This window comes from Mustela putorius, unplaced genomic scaffold, assembly GCF_011764305.1.
Source record: "Mustela putorius furo isolate JIRA1106 unplaced genomic scaffold, ASM1176430v1.1 tig00537248_pilon_pilon_pilon, whole genome shotgun sequence".
Classification (NCBI taxonomy): Eukaryota; Metazoa; Chordata; class Mammalia; order Carnivora; family Mustelidae; genus Mustela; species Mustela putorius.
The window spans coordinates 7,577,718-7,602,738 of record NW_025422387.1 but is presented as its reverse complement, the minus strand read 5'-3'; the positions used below and the strand labels follow the sequence as shown (position 1 = coordinate 7,602,738).

Below are 25,021 nucleotides of genomic sequence, written 5' to 3'. Positions count from 1 at the left end.
AAAGGGAGTCTGCTTCTCCCTCTCCTCCCCACTTGTGCTCTCTGTTGCCATCTCTCCCTTTTTGTCAAATAAATAAGTAAAATCTTTAAAAAAAAAAAAATGAAAACGACAATAAGGGGTGCCTGCGTGGCTCAGTCAGTTAAGTGTCTGTCTTCTGCTCAGGTCATGATCCCAGGGTCTCTATATCTGGCCTCTGCTCAGCAGGGAGTTTGCTTCGCCCTTGCCCCTGCCCAGCCTGCCCCCATCGCTCATACACATGAACACTTGCTCTCTCTCTCTCAAATAAATTTTAAAAATCTTTCAAAAAGAAAACTACAATGAGATACCATGACAGAGCCACTAGAATGGCTAAAATTTAGAAATTGACCATACCAAGTGTTGTTAAAGGTGTGGAATAACTGTAACTCTTATATGCTACTAGTAGGAATATACTACTTTGGAAAAGTTTGGCAATTTCTGAAGAAGTTAAATATGCATTAACTAGATGAGCCAGTCACTCCCCCAAGAGGTATTTTGGTAAATACCTCTTGTGCACAAACATTCACAGCAGCTCTATTTGTGATAGCCAAACTCTAGAACATTCCAAATGTTTCCATCAACAGGTAGATGGATAAACAAATGGTAGTACACCCATACGATGGGATACTACCAAGCAATAAAAAGAAATGAACTTTTTGATACATACTACAACATAGTGAATTTCAACGTAACTATGCTGAGTATAAGATACCAGATCTAAAATTCCATTTATATATATTCTAAGATTTGTAAACTAAGGTGTAGTGACAGAAAGCAGAAGAGTGGTCCCCTGACAAGCAAGGAAGGGATTTAAAAAGTCACAAGGAAACATCATACGGGATGATGTTCATTATCTTCACGATGATGATGGTTTCATGAGTATGTGCATGTGTCCAAACATCAAATTGTATGCTTAAATATATGTAATCTAATGCGTGCCATTTATACCTCAATAAAGCTGCTTAAAGGGGTGCCTGGGTGGCTCAGTGGGTTAAGCCTCTGCCTTCAGCTCAGGTCATGATCTCAGGGTCCTGGGACTGAGCCCCACATAGGGCTCTTTGCTTACTAGGAAGCCTGCTTCCCCCTCTCTCTCTGCCTGCCTCGCTGTCTACTTGTGATCTGTCAAATAAGTAAATAAAATCTTTAAAAAAAAAAAAAAGCTGGCTAAAAATAATAAAACAGACCTGCAATCTGAAAATATAATAAATAATTTCCAATTACATGTGTTATGTTCACAAGCTGATTTTTTAGGTGGCATGCATTTCTTTTCAATAACATAAGAGGGCCAGGGAAACGGAATGATCTTTGCCACTTACAGCTTTGGCCATACCCCCAACTTCTCCAATTCTACACTAACAAGCCGGACAATGTAGGGTCTATTACTACTCAGCCCCTTCCCCACTCCCAACCCCCAGTCTTTTTGTCTCCTAAAGAAGCAGATCCTTACTTGTCTGGAAGAGCAGACACAAGGAACAAAAGGTTCAATGACTATTTGACAGATTAAAGAATAGACAACTGTTTTATTTAAAAGCTCCCTAAAGAATTAGAACATTTGAGGCTATACACTGTTCCGATGAAATGCAGTTCTATATTACCCAGATCTGTAAGCACTTGGCCAGGAGACCTGTCCAAATCACTCACTTCCTAAGAGGTTTTGGTTTTGTTTTCTCTCCCTCTTTTCATTCCACAAATAAATAATTTGCAGGTGTATTTTGAGAAGACATTCCCAGTATTTTGAAAGTAACCCCAACAGCTTGAAACAGTTTTTTAAATGTCTAAGACAGTGACCATAGCAAGCCAATAAAGGAAAAGACCAAACAATGGGTCTTATGTGTGAATCGTATATAGAGTGGCAATACAAAATAACAGGATCATTTTCTGAAAACAATAGGTCACACTGCAGTTCAACAACAAAATAAGGCTTACAAATGATTAACAATAGTTATAAAATAATAATAGCAACATGGTGATGAAACAGTGGGGATTCTGGCTCCACCATTTATTGGTTCAGGGACTTCAGGCAAGCTGCCTAACTTCTGAAAATCAGTTTACTCATCTTTAGAACCAGGATAACAGAAGAAGAAGAATTCCTCTTCTCATAGGGTTATAGTGAGAATTAAATGTGTGTGACTTACAGTAAGAACTAAATAAACGTTAGCTATTAGAAGTATTATTACCTTGAACCTGCAAAGGATCTCCTTAATTCACTAATCCTCCTTTGACTCTTAGGTGCAAAATCCTGTCATTTATTAGCGTGAAACTTCTGAGCCTCAGTTTCCACATCCGTAAAACGGGGGCGATTAATGTTACCTGACTTTCGAGGCTGTGGTTGAGGATTAGCTAACAAGAGATAGGGCTCCCTTTCCTCCCATCTCCCAAAGCGAAGACCGCGGAGGAAGGAAATACTTCTAATAGCAGCAGATACAGTCAGTTTTTCCATTTCTGACACGTGAGAGGTGGGGGGGAACGGAGGTGCAAAGAGCCACATGAAGGGGTCAAGTTCCCGAGTGAAGCCCCCAAACGCACGCGAGAGGCAGAGTGACCCAGAGCCGCTCGACTGTCGGGGGCCCGGCCCCGCGCAACTCCCTCCTCTCCCCTCCCGCGTCCCGAGCCGAGGAGCCTCCCCAAGTGAGCGAGGTTATTTCGGAATCACCATGAGGCAATTCTCATGAGGCAATGGGTCAGGAATGCGGCGCCGAGCCGGGCCGCTGGCGTCCGCGGTTCCCTGGGCGGCTCTACCTGCCCGCGTCCTGACGGGCATCCCCAGGGTTGCGGGAGCCGGAACTCGGGGAGGCAGGAAATGAATGGGGACCCGAGAGGTGGGGGCGCGGTGGCGCCGGGCCCCCGACCCCGGGAGAGCGAGAAGTTCGGAGGAAGACTGCCCCCCGCGACCCTGAGCGGGAGTCCGAAGCCCGGCCGGGGCGCCCCCTCCCGGGCGGGGCTGATCGAACGCGGCGGGGGCCGGGCTGAGGCCCGGGCCGGGCCCTCGGGGCTCCTCACCTCCGCGATGTCATGTTCCTCCCGCCCTCCGGCTCCGCGACGGACCCGCTCCTTGCTCAGGCTCTGCTGGGCCCGGTCACATCGGGCTGGCCCGAGGGAGGCCCGCTCGGGACCGGACAGGGAGGCAGAGCCAGCCGGCCGCGCGCAGACCCCCCTCCAGGCCTGGGGATCCCGGAGACTGTGCAGCCGCCCCCCAAGCCCGGTTCGCTCCTCCTCCTCCCCCGCCTATCCCCACCGGCGCTGCCGTGACGTCACCCCGCGCGACGCCCGCCGCCACTTCCTGCTCCCACTCCGCCCGAGACTGAGCGGCGGCTGGTAATGGCAGTTCATAGTCTCCGTGGAGCCGTTGCAACACAGTTAGCAAAGCACTTGCACCCTCCTTTAGACCCGGGCTGCATGGCGCGCGCGCGGCGCCCTCACTACTGACCGCATTCCCACGAAGCGATTGCATTCGCTCCCACCGTGTCAATTTTCATCCCTGTCCCGAGAGCCAAATCAAATTTCATTCATTTTATTCCATCTCCGCTCCACTTTTCAGCTGTGTAACCTTAGGAAAGTTCCTGAGCGTCAACTGTTGAGTCTCTGAGCTTCAGTGTTCTCCATTTCTTCATTTCTGTAAAGTGAACATGGTAATTGTATTCTTTTCATAAGATTATTATGGGGATTAAATATGCAGAATGCTTAGAACTCCCGACCTGACCTATTTAATAAGTCCTTTGTGATTGTTATCTGGATTATCATGATAATTAAACATCTGTTGAATGTTCTCTTTCTGGTAGGCCCTGTTTAAGACTATGGGGATACAAAAAAACAATGGGGATACGGTAGTGAACTGAAGACAAAAAACCTGAGTGTTTTAACTCAAGAAAATACTGTATTTCCGTCTTCCTTTCTTTTCCCCATACCCCTTTATATTGTCACTTTTTAAAGATTTTTACTTATTTATTTTAGAGAGAGAGAATACCAAGTAGACTCCTTGCTGAGCCCATCAAGGGGCTGGATCCCAGAATCAGGAGATCATGGCCTGAGCAGAAACCACGAGTTGGGCACTCCACCAAGAGTGGATGCTCTACTGACTGCCCTACCACCAGGTATCCCTTATCTTTTTTTTTAAATTTATTTATTTATTTATTTATTTGAGAGAGAATCTCAAGCTGACTCTATGCTGAGTGGTGGGCTCCACTGGAGATTAAGTCTCCCAACCCTAGCCTACGCCAAGAGTTGGAGCTTAAAACACTGCACCTTCCAGGCACCCCTATATTTCATCTTCAGTAGAGTAGTTAGGTAAGTCTTCACTGAGAATCACAATCTGTGTACAAATCTGATCCTAGAGTAGTCAGTGGGAATGACTCTGGCAAATAGCATTTCAAGCATAGGGAGAGGCAAATGCAAAAGCCCTGAGGCAGGAGGCTGCCTCCTGTTTTCCAGAAACTATGACAAGCTCTCTGACTAGCGCATAGAAGGCCGTGGGAGGGGTGAAGGGAGACCAGTAGGAGATGAGGTGAGAACAGAATAGAGATGATCTGGGGTCCTATAGGCTATTTAAATGAATGGTAAAATGGAGGGCCATTGAAAGATTTTTAGCAAAAAAGGAATATAATCTGTTTTAAAATTAAACGTAATAAAGTAAGGGTACTCTGGGAGAATCAGATCAAGAGAGCAAGTCTGAAAACAGACTAGTTCAGAATACTGTAATATTCCAGACTAGAGATAATGGTGGCTCAGACCAGAATGAGAAGCTAGAGCCTTTACCTGATGAATGTCCTTGTGATTCATTAAAGGCCACAGATTTAGTAAGTGGCAGAGTCAGAATTCGAACCCACAACTATGTAGCTCCAGAATCTTTATTTTTATTTCCTCCCAATGCTCCCCACCTCATTCCTAAAAAGAGAACTCTAATACTCTGATATAAGGTGCTGATTTCCTAAGCCTTGGTGATACAAAAAAAAAAAAAAAACCTGACAAAACGTATCGTTAATATATGTCAGTTTAATTTAGATAATAGACCTTCAACAAGCAGTTGCCTACCCCGTTTCTTTCCAGACCCCCTAAAAGTCCTGGCCCTCTAGATGACTCAAATAACACTGACTGATGTTAGGCCCACAGACTTGCCCTTTCTAACCCATTCTCCACCAAATAAAAAGAGTAATCTAAAATGCAAAAGTAGTCACCCCCTGCATTGAATACTTCATTGGCTACTTATTGCTTTTAGGATGAAATCATAAAAAAAATTTAACAACTCAGTCTGGTCCCTCACTTACCTCACCAGCCCCTCTTCCCAGGACTCTGTGACTCAGCCATGCTGAATGACCTTCAGTTCCCCTCAATATATGAAGCTCTCTTACAGCTCAGTATCTTTACACAATCTACTCCCTCTCCCTGGAGGTTTCTTTCTCACCTCCTTCCTCATGATCTCTAATCTATGTCTCTGATCTCAGACTAGAAGTCATCTCCTCTGGGATAGGAAAACTTACCTGATTCTCCCAGAACAGGTTAGATGGTCCCCGAGACACCTATCCTAGCTTAGAACTGAACACAGTTCACTATAAATCTAAGAAACAGTACTATGTGGAGGTTAAGTTCTTGATCTCCAAAGCTCAGCCTGCCTACTTGGCTATCCAGAGGCAAGTCACTTGACTTCTCTGTGTCTCAGTTTCCTTCTTTTGAAAAAATGGAGGGATCCACATGTTACCACAGGCAGGTGGTGAAGCATGAAATATTTCCCCTAGGGACGCCTGGGTGGCTCAGTTCTATGTTCTATGAGGGAGTTCAAAACCTGTAGCATTAAATGAAAAGTTTACATTAGCACATCAGGCCCTTCTAAATATGAACAATGCCTACCTGTTCAGCTTCATTTACTCCCACTCCCTCACATAATCTCAGAGTTTCCAAAGCCCTCTTGTTGTTTCTTGCATCCCTGTCTTCCTAAATTGAGTTCTTTCTGTCTGGAACACCCTTTAAACTCATCTCCAACTGGAAAACTAAGCAACAGGCAAGATTCAGCTCTAACTCAATCAGCTCCTCCAGGAAACATTCTCTGCACACACCCCTCAAACACTTCCTGAGAAGAAAATAGAGACACCCTGCCTATGCTTTAGGGGCTGCCTAGTCATCCCTCTAAAGCCCCTAACAGTTTAACATTGCTGTTGGTTGATTCTTCTGTCTCTTCCCCTAGATCATGGGTTCCTTTTAGAACAAAGTCGTCTTTTTTTTTTTTAATATTTTATTTATTTACTTGAGAGAGAGAGCATGAGAGGGAAGAAGGTCAGAGGGAGAAGCAGACTCCCCATGGAGCTGGGAGCTGGACGTGGGACTCGATCCCGGCACTCTGGGATCATAACCTAAGCCAAAGGCAGTCGCTTAACCAACCGAGCCACTCAGGCGCCCCAAAGTCATTGTCTTCTTCTACTTTATTTTATATTATTTTTTTTTAAACAGGCTCCATGCCCAATGTGTGGCTTGAACTCAAGACCCTGAGATCAAGAGTCACATGATCCACTGACTGAGCCAGCAAGGCACCCCCTTCTTCATCTTTGCATGCCTAGAGTCTAGTACAGTGCCTGGTTTAGAACAGGCTTACGAAATGTTCATTTAGGGAAAAAAAAAAAAGAAGTATTCATTGAAACATATTTTATTTTGATTTCTTTCTCAATCACAAAAGCAATACAACTTCCTTGCAACAAACTTTATAAAAACAGTAATTTTCCCTGCTTCTCATGTATGCATATTGCCAACTCAAAACCCCACCAGTGTTAATGGTCTGATATGTATTCTTTCACTTTTCTCTATACCTATACAAATACACACACGTATACCTCACACACACTCACATAAATAACATATATACAGACTTTGTCTTGTTTTCCTTTTTTTAAATTTAAATTCAACTAATTAATATAATGTATTATTGGTTTCAGAGGTGGAGGTCAGTGATTCATCAGTCTTCTATAATACTCATTGCTCATTATATCACTTGCCCTCCTTACTGACCATCACCGAGTTATCCTATCACTCCACCACCACCCCATCCAATTCAACCCCCTCAATTCGTTTCCTATGATTCAGAGTCTCTTATGGTTTTTCTCCCTCTCTGATTTGATCATATTTTATTTTTCCCTCCCTTCCTCTATGATCTTCTGTTTTGTTTCCTAAATTCCACATATCAGTGAGATCATAGGATAATTGTCTTTCTCTGATTGACTTATTTCACTAGCACAATACCCTCTAGTTCCAAACACACACTTACAAACAGCAAGATTTCTTTTTCTTTTTTTTATGGCTGAGTAGTATTCATATATATATCTCTCACATCTTACTAATCCATTCATCTGTCAATGGACATCTGGACTCTTCCCATAGTTTGACTATTATGGACATCACTGCTATAAACCTTGGGGTGCAGGTGCCACTTCGGATCACTACATTTGTATCCTTGGGGTAAATACCCAGTAGTGCAATTGCTAGGTCATAGGGTAACTCTATTTTCGACTTTTTGAGGAACCTCCATACTGTTTTCCAGAGTGGCTACACCAGCTTACATTTCCACCAAGAGTGTAAGAGGGTTCCCCTTCTCCACATCTCCACATGCCAACATCTGTCCTTCCCTGACTTCTTAATTTTAGCCTTTCCGACTGCTGTGAGGTGGTATCTCATTGTGGCTTTGATTTGTATTTCACTTATGCTGAGTGATGTGGAGCACTTTTTCATGGGTCTGTTGGCCATCTGGATGTCTTCTTTGGAGAAATGTCTGTTTCTGTCTTCTGCCCATTTCTTGATTGGATTATTTGTTCTTTGGATGTTGAGTTGGAGAAGTTCTTCATAGATTTTGGATCCTAGCCCTATATTGGATATGTTATTTGCAAATATCTTCTCCCATCTAGTTGGTTGTCTTTTGGTTTTGTCAACTGTTTCCTTTGCTGTGCCAAAGCTTTCTATCTTGATGAGGTCCCAACACTTCATTTTTGCCTTTGTTTCCCTTGCCTTTGGAGATGTGTCTAGCAAGAATTTGCTGTGGCCAAAGTCACAGAGGTTGCTGTCTCTATTCTCCCCTAGGATTTTGATGGATTTCCATCTCACATTAAGGTCTCTCATCCATTTTAAGTCTGTTTTTGTGTATGGTGTAAGAAAATGGTCCAGTTTCCTTATTCTGCATGTGGTTGTCCAATTTTCCCAACACCATTTGTTGAAGAGACTGTCTTTTTTCCATTGGACATTCTTCTCCTGCTTAGTCTCAGATTAGTTGACCATAGAGTTGAAGATCCAATTCTGGATTCTCTATTCTGTTCCATTGATATGTGTGTCTGTTTTTGTGCCAGTACTATACTGTCTTGATGATGACAGCTTTGTAATAGAGCTTGAAGTCTGGAATTGTGATGCCACCAGCTTTGCTTTTCTTTTTCAACATTCCTTTGGCTACTTGGGGTCTTTTCTGGTTCTATACAAATTTCAGGATTATTTGTCCTACCTTTGTGAAAAAAGTTGATGGTATTTTGATAGGGATTGCATTGAACGTGTGATTGCTCGAGGTAGCATAGACATTTTTAACAATATTTGTTCTTCCAATCCATGAGCATGGAATGTTTTTACATTTCTTTGTGTCTTCTCAATTTCTTTCATGACCATTCTATAGTTAGAGATCTGAGTACAGATCTTTTGCTTCTTTGGTTAGGTTTATTTCTAGGTTTCTTCTGGTTTTGGGTGCCATTGTAAATGGGATCAACTTCTTAATTTCTCTTTCTTCTGTCTCATGGTTATAGAAATGAAACTGATTTCTGTGCATTGATTTTATATCCTGCCACTTAGCTGAATTCCTGTATGAGTTTTATCAATTTTAGGGTGGAGTCTTTTGGGTTTTTCACATAGAGCATTGAGTCATCTGCAGAGAGTGAGAGTTTGACTTCTTCTTTATGGATTCAGGTGTCTTTTATTTCTTTTTGTTTTCTGATTGCTGAGGCTAGGCCTTCTAGTACTATGTTGAACAGCAGTAGTGATAGTGGACATCACTGCTGTGTTCCTGACCTTAGGAGAAAAGCTCTCAGTTTTTCCCTATTGTGGATGATACTGGCTGTGGGCATTTTGTATATGGCTTTTATGATATTGAGTTCTCTATCACTACACTGTGAAGAATTTTAACCAAGGAAAGATGCTGTCACATGCTTTGTCAAGTGCTTTTTCCGCATCTATTGAGAGGATCCTATATTTCTTGTCCTTTCTTTTATTATACTTAAAGATTTTATTTATTTAGGGCTGCTTGGGCGGCTTAGTCAGTTATGATCCCAGGTCATGATCCCAGGGTCCTGGGATTGAACTTCACATTAGGCTCCTTGCTCAGCAGTGAGACTGTTTCTCCCTTTCCCACCCCTCCTACTTGTGTACTCTCTCTCACTGTGTCTCTCTCTGTGTCAAATAAATAAATTAAAAGATTTTATTTATTTATTTAGCAGAGAGATAGAGAGCACAAGTAGATAGAGTGGCAGTCAGAGTGAGATGGAGAGGCAGGTTCTCTGCTAAACAGAGACCCCGAGGCAGGGCTCGATCCCAGGATCCTGGGGTCATGACCTGAACCAAAAACACCCACTTAACCAACTGAGCCACCCAGGTGCTCCTTGTCCTTTCTTTTATTAATGTGTTGTAGATTGGTGAATGTTGAACCATCCTTGCAGTCCAGGAGTAAATCCCACTTGGTCATGGTGAATAATCCTTTTAATGAACTATTGGATCCTAATGGCTTCTGTCTTGATGAGAATGTTTACATCTATGTTCATCAGGGATCTTTGTCTGTAATTCTCTTTTTTGCTGGGGTCTTTGTCTGGTTTTGGGATCAAGGTAATGCTGGCCCCGTAGAGAGAGTTTGGAAGTTTTCTTTCCATTACTATTTTTCGGAACAGCTTCATAACTATAGATACTAGTTCTTTAAATATTTGGTAGAATTCCCCTGGGAAGCCATCTGGCCTTGGGCTCTTGTTTGTTGGGAGATTTTTGATGACTGCTTCAATTTCCTTGCTGGCTATCAGTCTGTTCAGGTTTTCTATTTCTTCCTGTTTCAGGTTTGGTAGTTCATATGTCTCTAGGAATGCATCCATTTCTGCCAGATCACCTGATTTATTGGCAAACAGTTGCTCATAATACGTTCTTGTATTGTTTGTATTTCTCTGGTGTTGGCTCTGATCTCTTCTCTTTCATTTATGATTTTATTTATTCAGGTCCTTTCTCTTTTCTTTTTGATAAGTCCTGCCAGGCATTTATCGATCTTATTAATCATCCAAAGAACCAGCTCCTAGTTTCATTGATCTGTTCTGTTGTTCTTTTGGTTTCTATTTCATTGATTTCTGCTCTAATCTTTATTCATTCTCTTCTCCTGCTGGGTTTAGGCTTTATTTGCTCTTTTTTCTCCAGCTCCTTTACATATAAATTTAAGTTGTGTATTTGAGACCTTTCTTGCTTCTTGAGAAAGGCTTGTATTGCTATATACTACCCTCTTAGGACCGCCTTTGCTACACCCCCAAAGGTTTTGAACAGTTATGTTTTCATTTTCATTTGTTTCCATGAATTTTTCAATTCTTCTTTAATTCCCAGTTGGCCCATTCATTCTTTAGCAGGATGCTCTTTAACATCCATGTATTTGAGTTCTTTCCAAATTTATTCTTGTGATTGAGTTCCAGTTTCAAAGCATTGTGCTCTGAAAATATGCAAGAGAATGATCCCAATTTTTCATACTGGTTGAGACCTGATTTGTGACCTAGTATGTGATCTATTCTGGAGAATGTTCCATGAATACTCAAGAAGAATGTGTATTCTGTTGCTTTAAGATGGAGTTTTCTGAATACATCTGTGAAGTCCTTCTGGCTCAGTGTGTCATTCAAAGCCCTTGTTTCTTTGTTGATCTTCTGCTTAGATGATCTGTCCATTGCAGTGGGAGGAGGGTGTTAAAGTCCCCCTACTATAATTGTATTATTATTCATGTGTTTCTTTAATTTTATTATTAATTGGCTTATAAATTGGCTGCTCCCAAGTTAGGGGCATAAATATTTACAATTGTTAGATCTTCTTGTTGGATAGACCCTTTAATTATGATATAGTGTCCTTCCTCATCTCTTATTACAATATTTGGTTTAAAATCTAACTTGTCTAATATAAAGATTGCCACCCCAGCTTTCCTTTGATGTCTATTAGCATGATGAATGGCTTTCCACCCCCTCACTTTCGATGTCTTCGGGTATAAAATGAATCTCTTGCAGATAGCATGTCAATGGGTCTTGCTTCTTTATCCAATCTGATACCATGTGTCTTTTGATTGGAACATTTAGCCCATTTATATTCAGAATAACTATTGAGAGTTATGAATTTAGTGTCATTGTATTACCTGTAAAGTCCCTGTTTCTGTATATTGTCTCTGTTCCTTTCTGGTCTGTGTTACTTTTGGGTTCTCTCTTCACTTAAAGGATCCCTTTTAATATTTCTTGTGGGACTGGTTTGGTGATCACAGATTCTTTTAGTTTCTGTTTGTCTTGGAAGCTTTTTTTCTCTCCTTCTGTTTTAAATGACATCCTAGCTGGATAAAGTATTCTTGGCTGCATACTGTTCTCATTTAGCACCATGAATATATCATGCCAGTCCTTTCTGGCCTATCAGGTCTCTGTGGATATGTCTGCTGCCAGTCTAATGTTTCTAACCTTGTAGCTAATGGACCTCTTGTCCCGAGCTGCTTTTGGGATTTTCTCTTTATTGCTGAGATTTGCAAGTTTCAGGATTACATGTTGGGGTGTTGACCTATTTTTATTGATTTTGAGGGGGCTTCTCTGTGCCTCCTGGAGTTGAATGCCTGTTTCCTTCCCTGGATTAGGGAAGTTCTCCATTATAATTTGCTCCAATTTATCTTCTAACCCCTCTCTCCCGGCTCTCTTTCCTCTTCTTCTGGGATCCCAATTATTCTAAAATTGTTTTGTTATATGGTTTCACTTATCTCCCGAATTCTCTCCTCATGATCCCTTAGTTGTTTATTTCTCTTTTCCTCAGCTTCTTCATTCTCCGCCATTTGGTTTTCTATATCATTAATTCTTTCTTCTGCCTCATTTATCCTAGCAGTTAGGGGCTCCATTTTTTTATTGCATCTCAATAATAGCCTTTTAAATTTTACTTGATAAGATTATAATTAGATTTTAATATTTTATTTCATTTTAATTTTAATTAGATTTTAATCTTTAATGAGATTTTAATCTTTTATTTCTCCAGAAAGGGACTCTCTAGTGTCTTCTCTGCTTTTATCAAGCCCAGCTAATATATTTATAATCGTTATTCTGAATTCTAGTTCCGACATCTTAATTATGACCATACTGACCTGGCAGTCAGTACTAACTCTTGTTCTCTTTTTTGTGGTGAGTTTTTCCGTCTTGTCATATTTCCAGAAAGTGTACGCTCTTCTGTTTATATAGTTGCAACAATTCTTTTCTTAGATCTCTGGTTGAGTTCACAGGTGGTCAGAATGATGTGATAGCTATCTAGCTGAATTCCTGGGACCAAACAACATTAAGGTCTCCTCCTCCTTGACCATCTTGGACTCCTCCAGGATTTTATTTTTCTATTCTGTTTTTTAAACAAGCTCATAATATGTGTCTATATTTGTGGATTCATAATATGTATGAATCCATTATTATAATAAAATAATTATATTAAGATTGTGTATTTATATGCATATATAATCACAAGGACTGTATATGTTCGTGACTTAATTTTTTCTCTTAATATGTAGTAAATATCCCTAAACCAGCATTTTTGTCCAGTGTAAATATAATATGAGACATGTATGCAATATTAAATGTTATAGTATTTCGAGGCACCTGGGTGGCTCAGTGGGTTAAGCCTCTGCCTTCAGCTCAGGTCATGATCTCAGGGTCCTGGGACCAAGCCCCGCATCAGGCTCTCTGGTCAACAGGGAGCCTGCTTCCCCTCTCTCTCTGCCTGCTTCCCTGCCTACTTGTAATCTCTCTCTTTCTGTCAAATAAACAAATAAAATCCTTTAAAAATAAATAAATAAATAAATAATTTTATTTAATAGTTTTATTTTATTAATAAAATAAATAATTTTAATTTAATAATTTAAATAAAATAATAATTTTATTTAATTTATCAATAAATAGATGGTTTCACTTATCTCCCGAATTCTCTCCTTTAAAAAGTAAAAAGGGGTATAATCAGTGAAAATATGTTTACCCCAATATATCAAGATATTATCATTCAACACAAATCAATAAGTATAAAAATGAGTGAGCTATCTTAAATTCTTTTTTACTTATTAAGCTTTCAAAGGCCAGTGTGTATTTTGCCCTTACAGCACATCTCAGTGTGAACAGGCTACATTTCCAATGCTCCATAACCACCTTTGGCTAATGCTACTGTAGAGACAACACACTTACATGGAAGTCATTCTCTCCCATTGCTGCATAATATTTTGTAGAATGGATATACATTTTTAGTCCACTTCTGTTAATGGACATTTGAATTATTTCTAGGGTTTGGGGGTGGGGGGTTGCACTGAAAATAGTGTTTCCATTAACTCTCTTTTATTTTTTAAAGATTTTATTTTTAAGTAATCTCTGCACCCAACATGGGGCTCAACCTCACAACCCCAACATCAAGAGTTGCATGCTCTACTGACTGAGCCAACCAGGCACCCCTTCATCAACTTTCTTTTTATTTTTTAAAAGATTTTATTTATTTATTTGAGAGGGAGAGAGAAAGAGCGAACAAAAGGGGGGGGGGCGCAGAGGGAGAGGGAGAAGCAGACTCCCTACTGAGCAGGGAGACAGACATGGGGCTCAATCTCAGGACCCTGGGATCATGACCTGAGCAGAAGGCAGATGCTTAGCCAACTGAGCCAGGTGCCCCTTTCCCTCTTTTTTTTTTTTTAAGATTTATTCATTTTAGGGGAGAGGTGGGGCAGAGGAAGAGAATCTTCAAGCAGACTCCCTGCTGAGTGCAGAGCCTGACACAGGGCTCAATTTCATGACCCAGAAGATCATAACCTGAGCCAAAACTGAGAGTTGAATGCTTAGCCAACTGAGCCATCCAGGCACCCTTCCCTGAACTTTTTTATGAGAAAATTCAGTGAATGAGTGAATCACTATATTGATCTTAACTTAGGGAGGTATTATCAATGTTGTCAATATTGTTTCAATTCTGTATATATATTATTTTAAAGATTTTATTTGTTTATTTGTGAGTGAGCAAGAGAGAGCACAATGGGAAGGGGAGAGGGAGAAGGTGAGGCTGACTCCACGCTGAGCAGGGAGCCTGATGTGGGGACAGTGAGATCATGACCACAGCCAAAATCAGATGCTTAACCGGCTGAGCCACCCAGGAGTCCCCATCCCCAATTTAAAAACAAGAAGACTGGGGATGGCTGGGTGGCTCAGTTGGTTGAGCAGCTGCCTTCAGCTCAGGTCATCATCCCAGCGTCATGGGATCGAGTCCCACATCGGGCTCCTTGCTCCGCAGGGAGCCTGCTTCTCCCTCTGACTCTGCCTATGCTCACTCTCGCTCGCTCTCTCTCTGACAGATAAATAAATAAAATCTTTAAAAAAAAAAAACAAAAAAAACAAGAAGACTTATGTGCAGAAGTTTATCATAAGATCATATATCAAGTGAGCTCCAGGTTACAAGGTCAGTACCCTCTCTGTGGCATAACTGCCTGCTGATTTTGTCTTTCTGTGGCACCAAGAGGTAGGATTCGATATACCTGTGTGACATTGGGCAAATCATTTGTTATAAATGAGTTTCAGTTCTTTCATCTTAAATTCCTACTTCAGGGGCACCTGAGTGGCTCAGTCTGCTGAGGGTCTGACTCCTGATTTTGGCTCAGATCATAATGTCAGGATCATGGGATAGAGCCCTGCTTAGAGTCCCACATGGGACTTCATGCTCAGAGTGGAGGCTGCTGGTCCCTCTCCCTCCCTCTCTGCCCTTCCTGTCCTCTAAAATAATAAATAAAATCTTCAAAAATGTTGCCTTGAGGCCTAAAATGATTTAGTATCTGCAAAAATGTCTCCTTTGTAATTAATGAAGCACTGTGCAAATTTAAGAGCATTTTATATATGGCAAAACTAGGTGCTTGATAATAATGTTTACTTTGTAGCGAATACATTGACCATATTTAGTCCAAGTAATTTTGCAGTACCACAACGAAACACAAGAGGGGGTTCATTTGTGTTTTTATTTCAATGGCAGGTGCATTTACTACGTGAAAGCTTATGAAATTCTTAATTTTTTTAGAGACTTAAGTGAGCAACTCTGCACTTCATTCATTCCAATACACTTTCCTTTTTTTGTTCAATACATTTTCTTTTCATTTTCTTTTTTTGTTTGTTTTTTTATACATATATTTTTTAATTTTTTATTTTTCATAAACATATAATATATTTTTATCCCCAGGGTTACAGGTCTGTGAATCGCCAGGTTTACACACTTCACAGCATCCAATACATTTTCTGAAGTGACTATTTTTAGGAGGTGTTTTGCTCAGGAAGCTGAACAAGTAAAGCTGCTGACATTCCCATTCTTTTTTTTTTTTTTTCCTTTTTAGATGTTTATTTATTTATTTGACAGACAGAGATCACAAGTAGGCAGGCAGAGAGAGAGGAAGGGAAGCAGACTCCCCACTGAGCAGAGATCCCAGAACCCTGAGCTGAAGGTAGAGGCTTTAACCCACTGAGCCACTCAGGCACCCTGACTTCCCATTCTTAAGAAAGAGCAGTCCCCAAGCTTTTCCTTGAGACTATTACAGGCCCAGACAGTGAATAATCCTACACTGGCATCAAATGCAGCCTCCCTAATTTGCATGGAAGGAAGACAGACTTGTTTAGAAGCCACGTGTTTCAGCAGGCATAGCGAGTCTGCATTCACTGTAGTCTGAAAGTTTCCACAGAAATCTCTGAGGCCTTCTGAGACATTTGATCACTACATTTGTATCTTTAGTCATCCAGAATGGGAAAAGGCTACATGATTCCCAGGGGACACAGCCGCAACAGGTGATTTGGATCTGAAGAAAATCAAGGTGAAAAGCTCTCACCACTAAAAACAAGCAAATGAAAGAATGGAAAATTCTGGCCAAAAAGTGTCATATATGTGGACATGTTGCTTTAAGGACTTGGGTGCAGTAGAAAACGATAAGATATAATGTTTTATTTATTTTGCAAAGGTAATAAATATACTTCTTAATTCTAATATGAGCAAAGAACTCTCTTTTTCATCTTCATTAGTCATCGTTTTAATCTTTATATAAGAATGGTTAAAAGTGCAATCCCTGAAATCAGATTCCTGTTATGAATAAGTTACTTGACCTCTTTGAGCTGCAGATTCCTCTTAATAATATCCTTCGTATGTTGTTGAGAGGATTGAATGAAATAAAGCAAGGCATATAACACGGGTTCTAACCACATAGCATACAGTACTGTTTTTATTATCCCTGCTACATAAACATTAGCAGAATATTTGACACCTGGTAGGAGCTCACCAACTATGGATCTCACCAACTAGGATCTCATAACAACTATGATGTTGATGACAGTGGTGTCGTGCAGGGGGTTGGGGGGTAGGTCATGATAACAAGAACTAACATTTATCTAGCACTTACCATGCATCAAATACTGTTCTTCGTGATTTTGTGTATAGTGATTGATTAATCTTCCCAACAACACTGTGGAGAAGGTAATATTGTTTTTTCTTTTCTAAGATTTTATTTATTTATTTGCAAGAGAGAGAGAGAGAGAGTGTGTGTGTGTGTGTGTGTGTGTGTGTGTGTGCAGAAGCAGAGGAAGAAGCAGACTCACCACTGAGCAGGGAGCCCCACATGAGGCTTGATCTCAGGACCCTGAGATCATGACCCGAGTCCAAGAAAGATGCTTAACTGAATGAGCCACCCAGGCACACTGGCAGGTCATATTGTTATCCTCATTTTAGAAATGAAGAAACTGGGGGTGCCTGGGCGCCTTAGTTGGTTAAGCATCTGACTCTTGATTTCAGCTCAAGTCATGATCTCAGGGTCTTGAGATCGACCCCATGTGGGGCTTCCCGCTCAGTGGGGAGTCCACTTCTCCCTCTCCCTCTGCTTCTACCCCTTGTTCATGCTTGCTGTCTCTCAAACAAATAAATTAAATTGAATCTTTTTTTTTTAAAGGAAATGAAGAAAGCAGTACAACACCTGAAACTAATGTAACATTGTGTGTCAACTATACTTTGATAAATAAAATAAAGTAAAAAAAAATTTCCAAAAGAAAAGAAATGAAGTAGAAAGTAACCAGAAATTCTTGTAGAAGGGATGAACAAGCATGCTCTTATGTTTCCATGCCTCTTGCATTAATTTTTCCAGTTACCACTTTCACCTGCAAAATTTGTATTTACTCTTCCAAATCCAACACAAAACCCAACTCTTTTGCAAAACTTCCAAAATCTCCCAGAAGAAATCGTTTATATTCTTTTTTTTTCTGTTTATTTTTCTTTGGAATGTGTGTTCTTTGAGAGCAGGAATATGTTTTATTCATTTTTTAACTTTTTTTTGAGATTTTATTTATTTATTTGACAAAGAGAGAGATCACAAGTAGGCAGAGAAGCAGGCAGAGAGGAAAGGGGGAAGTAGGCTTCCTGCTCAGCAGAGAGCCTGATGTGGGGCTAGATCCCGGGAACCTGGGATCATGACCTGAGCTGAAGGCAGAAGCTTAACCTACTGAGCCACACAGGCGCCCCTTATTTTTTAACTTCTTTAAAGAATTTATTTTAAGTAATCCCTACACTCAATGTGGGGCTTGACCTCAACAACCCCAGGATCAAGAGTTACATGATCTACCAATTCAGCCAGCCAATTCTGTCTTTTCTGACTCTCGGCCATTGAGCATAGGCTATAGTCTGAAAAGGGGATGTAGGTATTAGGTCAATTGCAGAGGAAACGTCTATGAAAGGTTCCCAACTAGCCTTTCATAGGAAAGATTTCGCTTTTTTTTTTTTTTTTTTTTGAATTTGGTCTTTCATCTATCTCCCCTTTTACAGTGAATTGTCAGTCCTTTCTAATGCCCTTAGAAAGCAAAATAAAAAATTGTAATTTATGTCGACTTCCAAAAGTATTTTGAGAATTTTATTGGTCTATAAAGTGAAATATGTTCAAAATGTTCTTGGCTATGGCCTCTTAAAAGAAGAAATTGCTCTTCGTACGTCTGGCAAAGGAGAGAAAACTACATTTCCCATAATGCCTCGTATCCGGAAGGAAGTGAGACTCAACACTTCCCGTGATTCCTTATAGACCGGAAGCCGGGACCTTAGTTCTCTTTCCCATCTTGCAAGGTAAGAATGGCGGGGCCTCTTTGCAAGACTCGATATCTGGATCCCCCATCCTTCGCCATCCGAATCAGGAGGGTATCAAGTGGACACCTGCAGGAGTCGGACATGCTCGGGGCCAACTGAGCGCCCTCCTAGACGCTTCATTTGTCTCGCCTGGGTTTGCGCGGGGCACGAAGTGGGTGAGGTGGGGTGCCGAAGAGACTCCGGAGCTCCCGGCTGCTTGCCACTCTTCTGGGCTGGGGTTACAGGACCCTTCTGGAGATCCGTAGTGGGGTAGTGGGGCGGTAGGGACCAGGATGATGGCGCGTGCCCCGGAATCCCGGGTTCGGGTTCCAGAAAACGCCTCTGAGCTCGTCGGAGCCACGTTGAGCTTTGGGGCTGAGGCCAAACGCAACTTTTCCTTCTTAACACGTCCGCGACCGGAAGTCGCCTCTTGGCTCTGCGCTTTTCAGTCTGGTCTGAGTTTGGGCCGGTGTGTTCCTTCCTAAGCCGGGTCTCTTAAGTGAGACAGCAGTCTAAAAGCGCAGAAGCTCTGGAAGCAAATGGTTTCGGGGTCCAGCGTCGCTGCTCCATAAACCGTGGCGATTCGTGAGATTCCTAATTGGCAAAACAGGAATAAAGATCGAATGGAACAGGGACTTTTAGCCCCTAAATGTTTAGCAAACGGTTGTAAGAGCTCTTCAGGTTCTTAAAAACGAGCCACTGTGAGGGTTATTGCACGTGTGTGTGGTTTGGGGTTTTTCAGGGAACGGGTGAAAGGATGTTACGGCTGCTTGGGAAGAGAGGGTGAGGGTTCGCGGGTTCGTCGTCTCGGAAGCCTGTCAGTGTGCTGTGTAGACCTGCTTTGTCATGTGATAACTGGAGAAGTCCCTTTCTTTTTACATGTGTGTCCTGGTAGATGGCGGGCGAAAAAGCGGAGAAGCCGGATACTAAGGAGAAGAAACCTGAAGCCAAGAAGACTGATGGCGGTGGCAAGGCTAAGAAGGGCAACAAGAAGGCTAAAACCCCGAAGAAGGGGAAGCCCCACTGCAGCCGAAACCCTGTCCTAGTCAGAGGAATTGGCAGGTACTCCCGATCGGCTATGTATTCCAGAAAGGCCATGTACAAGAGGAAGTATTCGGCTGCTAAATCCAGGGTAAGGGGTGAGGAGGGTCACTGACCGCGACTTTGGTCTTCACCTTAGAAATTTTTGTCTGCCTGACTTTGACGCATTTCTGTGACAGGTTGAAAAGAAAAAGAAGGAGAAGGTTCTTGCTACCGTCACAAAACCAGTTGGTGGTGACAAGAACGGTGGTACCCGAGTGGTTAAACTGCGCAAAATGGTAAGATTTGGAAGAGCCTGTAAACGGGAGACTTGAAAACCGTGAGGGGTTTTTGGTGTTCTCAGGTTTTAAAGGTGTGCGTTGGCCAGAAAATGACTAGTGGAGGATTCTGGGTTTACCCCCAGGCCTCTTAAACGTTTGTCGTCTGATCTTAAGCAGAGTTGCTTTTCCTCGCCGGTAAAGCAGGAATAAAGGTCTGCTTCACGGTGTTGGGAGAATTATGTGGGGCACGAATTCTCGGTGCTGCTGGGCCTGTAGAACAGTTACATACCAGAGGACTGTTGCTTGGCTCCTCTACCATGCACAGGACATTTTCTCAACATTTGCTTTGTAATTTCCATTATGAAAATATTCCCAGGTGTATTGCGGTCATCACAGTTGGAAATAACTGCTCCAGAGGGGATTACTACTTCGATTCCTTGTTACTGTTTTTGTGGGCTAGTTTTCTGTTAGGTACTAATGTTTGTGGTCGAAGCAGGAGGTTATTGTTTGTTACTTGTCGAAAGCTTAATAGTCTGTGTAGGGTCTTGTTTTTACAATAAATGAATGAATTTTACAATAAATCGTCCTGATCTGAACTGTGGGGTTTTGTTTCCCTTTGTGCATAACATGGGAGTGATGCACATTAACGTGGAGGATGTGAATACAATGGAAAAACAAGCCATGCGTCCTTCATAATCTCCAAAATGTGTGTCAGATGTGTTTTTGGAGAAGTACAATTTAGGTTAAGGTCAGAGACTACAGGAAAGCTTGAGAGTCACTGCTGTGCCACAGTGTGTGATGATAAGACCGTGTATGAGAGCTTGTCATTTAATCCCAAGTCTACAGAGGTAACTTGCTTGATGCTTTTCTGCCTTTGCCTGAACACTCTGCTCCTTTAGTTAAATGGATTTCCTCTTGGGTTTTGCATAGGGAAGGATAAGCAGCACTTACCTTTTCCAAATTTCCTATGACTTGGGAGAAGTGAAAATGAAATGCAGCAGTGTAAATCATTTAAAATGGGCGAAAGGGTGTAGCGAGCGTTCCGCTGTCAAAACCAGCTCTACTAATCTGATTCACTTGTTTAAGTGGACCTGTGGATTCCTTACAGCCTAGGTATTATCCTACTGAAGACGTGCCTCGAAAGCTGTTGAGCCACGGCAAAAAACCTTTCAGTCAGCATGTGAGAAAACTGCGAGCTAGCATCACCCCTGGGACCATTTTGATCATCCTCACTGGGCGCCACAGAGGCAAGGTGAGCAGAGCGGACGCTTCAGCTCAGGGGCTTGAGGTGCTTGATAATCATGTGTTGACACTCTGCATAGAGTTTCTGCATTTGCTTGCGGTAGCTGTGGTTCGCAGTGGGGGGTGGAGGCGACAATACCAGGAGCCCAGGCACTAGCATGACACGTTTAGTCCATAAAGTACAATAAATTACTACCATTTCCTGCGTGTTGGGGTTACGTATTACAGATGATTTAGATGTCCCTGTACCCAAAAGTATTTATATATTTCAGTTATTTCCTTGGGATAGCTTTGCAGGGGTAGAATTACTGAGTTAAAGAAGGTAATCGTTGCTCATTAAAAACAAGCGCACAGAAGTATTGCTCATATCCAAGGGTTGCCCCTGTTAGCAGTTTGGTATGCCTGATTCTAGAGTTGCTGAGTGGATACATACTTAGAAGTTTCCTTTACCAAATTTAGAAGCATAAGATTTGATTAATTTAGAAATCTGTTTATTTGGGGATTTTTTTAAGATTTTATTTATTTGTCAGAGATCATAAGTAGGCCGAGAGGCAGGCAGAGGCAAAGGGAGAAGCAGGTTCCCTGCGGAGCAAGGAGCCCCGATACGGGACTCAATCCCAGGATGCTGGGATCATGACCTGAGCCGAAGGCAGCCGCTTAACCAACTGAGCCACCCAGGCATCCCTTGAAATCTGTTTTTAACACAGAAATGTCTGATGTGTCTGTTTGATTTACAGCGGGTAGTTTTCCTGAAGCAGCTGAGCAGTGGCTTGCTACTTGTGACTGGTAAGAAGATCCTTGAATTTTATATTCTCTGAAATTTGGCACTTTTAAATGTACTTTCGCTCCCACCTACATGGAAATTCCAGTGTTGAGATTACGTGCCCTATTTCATTGTCTTGCATACACCTGAGTTCTAAGGAAGCAGGTGTTTAAATTTTGTGTGGCAACATAGCACCAGGTAACTGCCACTAGAAGAATGGGTGGCTGTTAACCCCAGGGAATGGTTCTGCGTGAGACTTGTAATTGGTCCGCCGCTTGGAACCAGAGTACAGTGGCCAAATGGGTAAAAAGTGAACTGTTCACTCTGGAAAGCAGTGCTTGGTTTAAATTTGTCTGGGACCTGTGGCTTTGGCCAGCATGTGTGAGTGACTATGCTGTCTCCCAGCTTGGGTGACTTAAGATTTGAAGAAGAAACCGTGGACATAATGAGATCTTGAGAAAGTCTAGGTGTTGACTGTAAAAAGGGCAGTTTGAGAGTTCTTCAAACTGAGTAGAAAATTCAGTACACCAGATTTCTTTAAATTTAAAGTCTGTTCTTAAGTCTTTGCTTTTTCTTTCCCTCGGTATATTGATTTTTTTTTCTTTAGGACCTCTGTCCCTCAATCGAGTTCCTCTGCGTAGAACACACCAGAAATTCGTCATTGCTACTTCTACCAAAATTGATATCAGCAACGTGAAAATCCCCAAACATCTCACTGATGCTTATTTCAAGAAGAAGAAGTTGCGTAAGCCCAGACACCAGGAGGGTGAGATCTTCGACACCGAGAAAGAGGTAAGCTTCTCATTCTGTCTTGGCCCCTGATAACTCCACTTCCCTAGGTGGGAGTGAAAAAAATTTTCACAAGGAGTTGACCGAGAGAAGTTGTTAATAATGAGGAATATCTGGGGAATTACATCATTCCAGAAGGTGCTGCTTTCAGTGATTCTTAATGGTGGTTGAGAGCTCTGCCTAGACTATTTTTTAAGATTTTATTTATTTGACAGAGCACAGACAGGGGAGCAGCAGAGGGAAAGGAAGAAGCAGGCTCTCCATTGAGCAGGAAGCCCGATGCAGGCCCCATCCCAGAAACCCGGGATCATGACTTGAGCCTGGGGCAGACTCTTAACCAACTGAGCCACCCAGGCACCCCTCTAACTGCTACTGTTCTGCTGGGGGTTCACACTTTTTTATCCTTTTTTGGGGAGGGGGTAGGAAAGAGAATCTTAAGCAGGCTCCATGCCCAGCTCACAGCCCCACATGGGGCTTGATCTCACAGCCCTGTGATCATAACCTGAACCAAAGTCAAGAGTCAGAGGCTTTACTGACTGAGCCACCGAGATGCCCCTACCCTTGTTTATCCTCGATGTGTATTAAAGTGGACAAAAGGAAAAGAGCTGCAGCTTTTGCTATGTTAAAAACAAGGTTATACTATACTACTTCATAGTCCTCCAAGGAAAAGATGATCAAAATTGCTTTCTAAATATCCCTGGGATTTAGTACTTGTGAGATAGGATTCCTGAGTCAAATGGAGCCTGGTACTTATGCCCTACTTTTAAACAATCTTCTTTTCTTTCTCTCCCCTAGAAATACGAGATTACAGAGCAGCGCAAGGTTGATCAGAAAGCTGTGGACTCACAAATTCTTCCAAAAATCAAGGCTGTTCCTCAGCTTCAGGGCTACCTCCGCTCTGTGTTTTCTCTCACAAATGGAGTTTACCCTCACAAATTGGTGTTCTAAATTTCTTACAAAAAACTAATTAAATAACTGATCCAATTCCTTTGTGTCTATTTTAAAATGTATATCTACCTGGAGATGTGGCTTGACTCGGCCAGCTTGTAGGGTCTTAGCCTCTGCTGAGAGGAGGGGCATTTGGGAGGGTGGCACCCGCTGCAGGGGAACCACCTCTTCGGCTTGGTGTCCGCATTTTAGCTTAGTGTCTGGCTTGTCACCCAGCACCTACCATATGAAATAGCACCATTTCCCTGGGTACCACGGAACAGGTCAGAACTGGAGCAGGAGGACAAACTGCCCTTCAGGCCACAGATTTTCCTTCCTTTGGTGATGATGCAGTTCCCCCCTGTTGGCCCAACTCTATCACTGCTGTTAGTCTTCCATATCTAGTTTTGGGGGTTTTGTTTGTTTTTGTTTTAAGATTTTAATTATTTGACAGAGATCATAAGTAGGCAGAGGCAGGCAGAGAGAGAGGAAAGGAAGCAAGCTCCTGCTGAGCAGAGAGCCTGATGCAGGGCTCGATCCCAGGATCCCGGGATCATGACCTGAGCCGAAGGCAGAGGCTTTAACCCACTGAGGCACCCAGGCACCCCGTGTATCTAGTTTTTTAAAAGCACATACATCAATGAGTATAATGATTCATCGTCCTTTTTTTTTTTTTTTTTTTAAGTCAAAGCCTCATGTGCTACACATATATTACACAGCTAGCAACATGTTTCGGACATTCTGTGAAGTCCATCCTCACTGATGGAGAAGATAGTGGATAGTGTACCATTATATGGATTTTTTTTTATATCATTTATAATTGTGTACAAGATAGTAAAACAAATAAAAGTGTGCACACAGATGAGTATCAGGTAAATATTTTTGGCTGGGGAAAGATTTACGCATTTAATTTTAGTAGACTGTGCTAAACTGCCCTCCGTGGGGTTTGAGCCAGATGTTCTGTACAACAGTGTCTGTTTCTCCGCGGGCTCGCTTACACAACGGGTCCTCAGATTTGGGGTGTTGGCAGTAGATAAAGTGAAAGATGACCCTGGTGGGTTTTTTGAAGTTGCTTTTATTGACAGTTTACATTAGGTGAGATTCATGATTTTGAGTGTGTAGTTCTGTGACACCTGTGCAGTTGGGTAAGCATCATGACTAGGAAAGTTACCTCATGTTCGAAACATCCACTCCAGGCAGTCCCTGTTCAAACTTCCGTTCCTGTAGTTCCGCCTTTGCAGAATGTCCTACTGTATACTAAGCATAATGTTACTGAGAGTTGTTCATACCCGTGGCTCAGTAGTTCTGTCTGTTCCGGTAGGTCCATAGATCACTGTCCTAAAATTCACCCACTGAAAGACATTTGGGTTGTTCACAGTTCCTGGAGATGATGAATAAAGCCACCATCAACATTCACTTACAGGTTTTTGTGTGGGTATATTTTAATTAATGTTGGGTGAAAATGCAGGATTACTGGGTTAAATCGTGAATGCATGTTTGTATAAGAAACTGGCAGACCTTCCCATTTTGCATCCCACCTGCAATGAGTAACAGTTCCAGTTACTCCACTTCCTTCTCAGCACTTGGTATTTCTGATTTTTTATAATCGAGATGCAATTGACAGCTGTCAGTTGGTGTACAGTTCAGGGGTATA

General features: G+C 42.0%; 2 protein-coding genes and 1 long non-coding RNA gene across 4 annotated transcripts in view; 2 read left to right on the top strand and 1 right to left on the bottom strand.

The window, feature by feature from the left end:
- PTPN11 (protein tyrosine phosphatase non-receptor type 11) overlaps positions 1-3,256 on the bottom strand; it is an 86,541-nt gene extending 83,285 nt beyond the window's left edge. Inside the window, exon 1 of one of the 2 annotated variants that reach the window (XM_004753269.3) lies at positions 3,019-3,256. In XM_004753269.3, coding sequence (XP_004753326.1) covers positions 3,019-3,032 — 14 coding nt within the window. In that variant the 5' untranslated portion in view covers positions 3,033-3,256. The remainder of the gene's footprint in view (positions 1-3,018) is intronic. The other variant, XM_004753270.3, reaches the window with a different exon arrangement.
- Positions 3,257-3,313: 57 nt separating this feature from the next.
- On the top strand, positions 3,314-16,782 carry LOC106005852. Its single transcript, XR_001179542.2, has 3 exons — positions 3,314-3,647; positions 3,970-4,109; positions 15,988-16,782. It is a non-coding gene; the product is annotated as an uncharacterized LOC106005852 (long non-coding RNA).
- A 1,538-nt stretch (positions 16,783-18,320) lies between these two features.
- On the top strand, positions 18,321-23,424 carry RPL6 (ribosomal protein L6). Its single transcript, XM_013056552.2, has 7 exons — positions 18,321-18,345; positions 19,241-19,477; positions 19,566-19,664; positions 20,755-20,898; positions 21,626-21,674; positions 22,259-22,443; positions 23,236-23,424. Exons 2-7 carry the CDS (start codon positions 19,241-19,243, stop codon positions 23,386-23,388), a joined length of 867 nt encoding a protein of 288 aa, XP_012912006.2. The 5' UTR covers positions 18,321-18,345; the 3' UTR covers positions 23,389-23,424.
- The last annotated feature ends 1,597 nt before the right edge of the window (positions 23,425-25,021 follow it).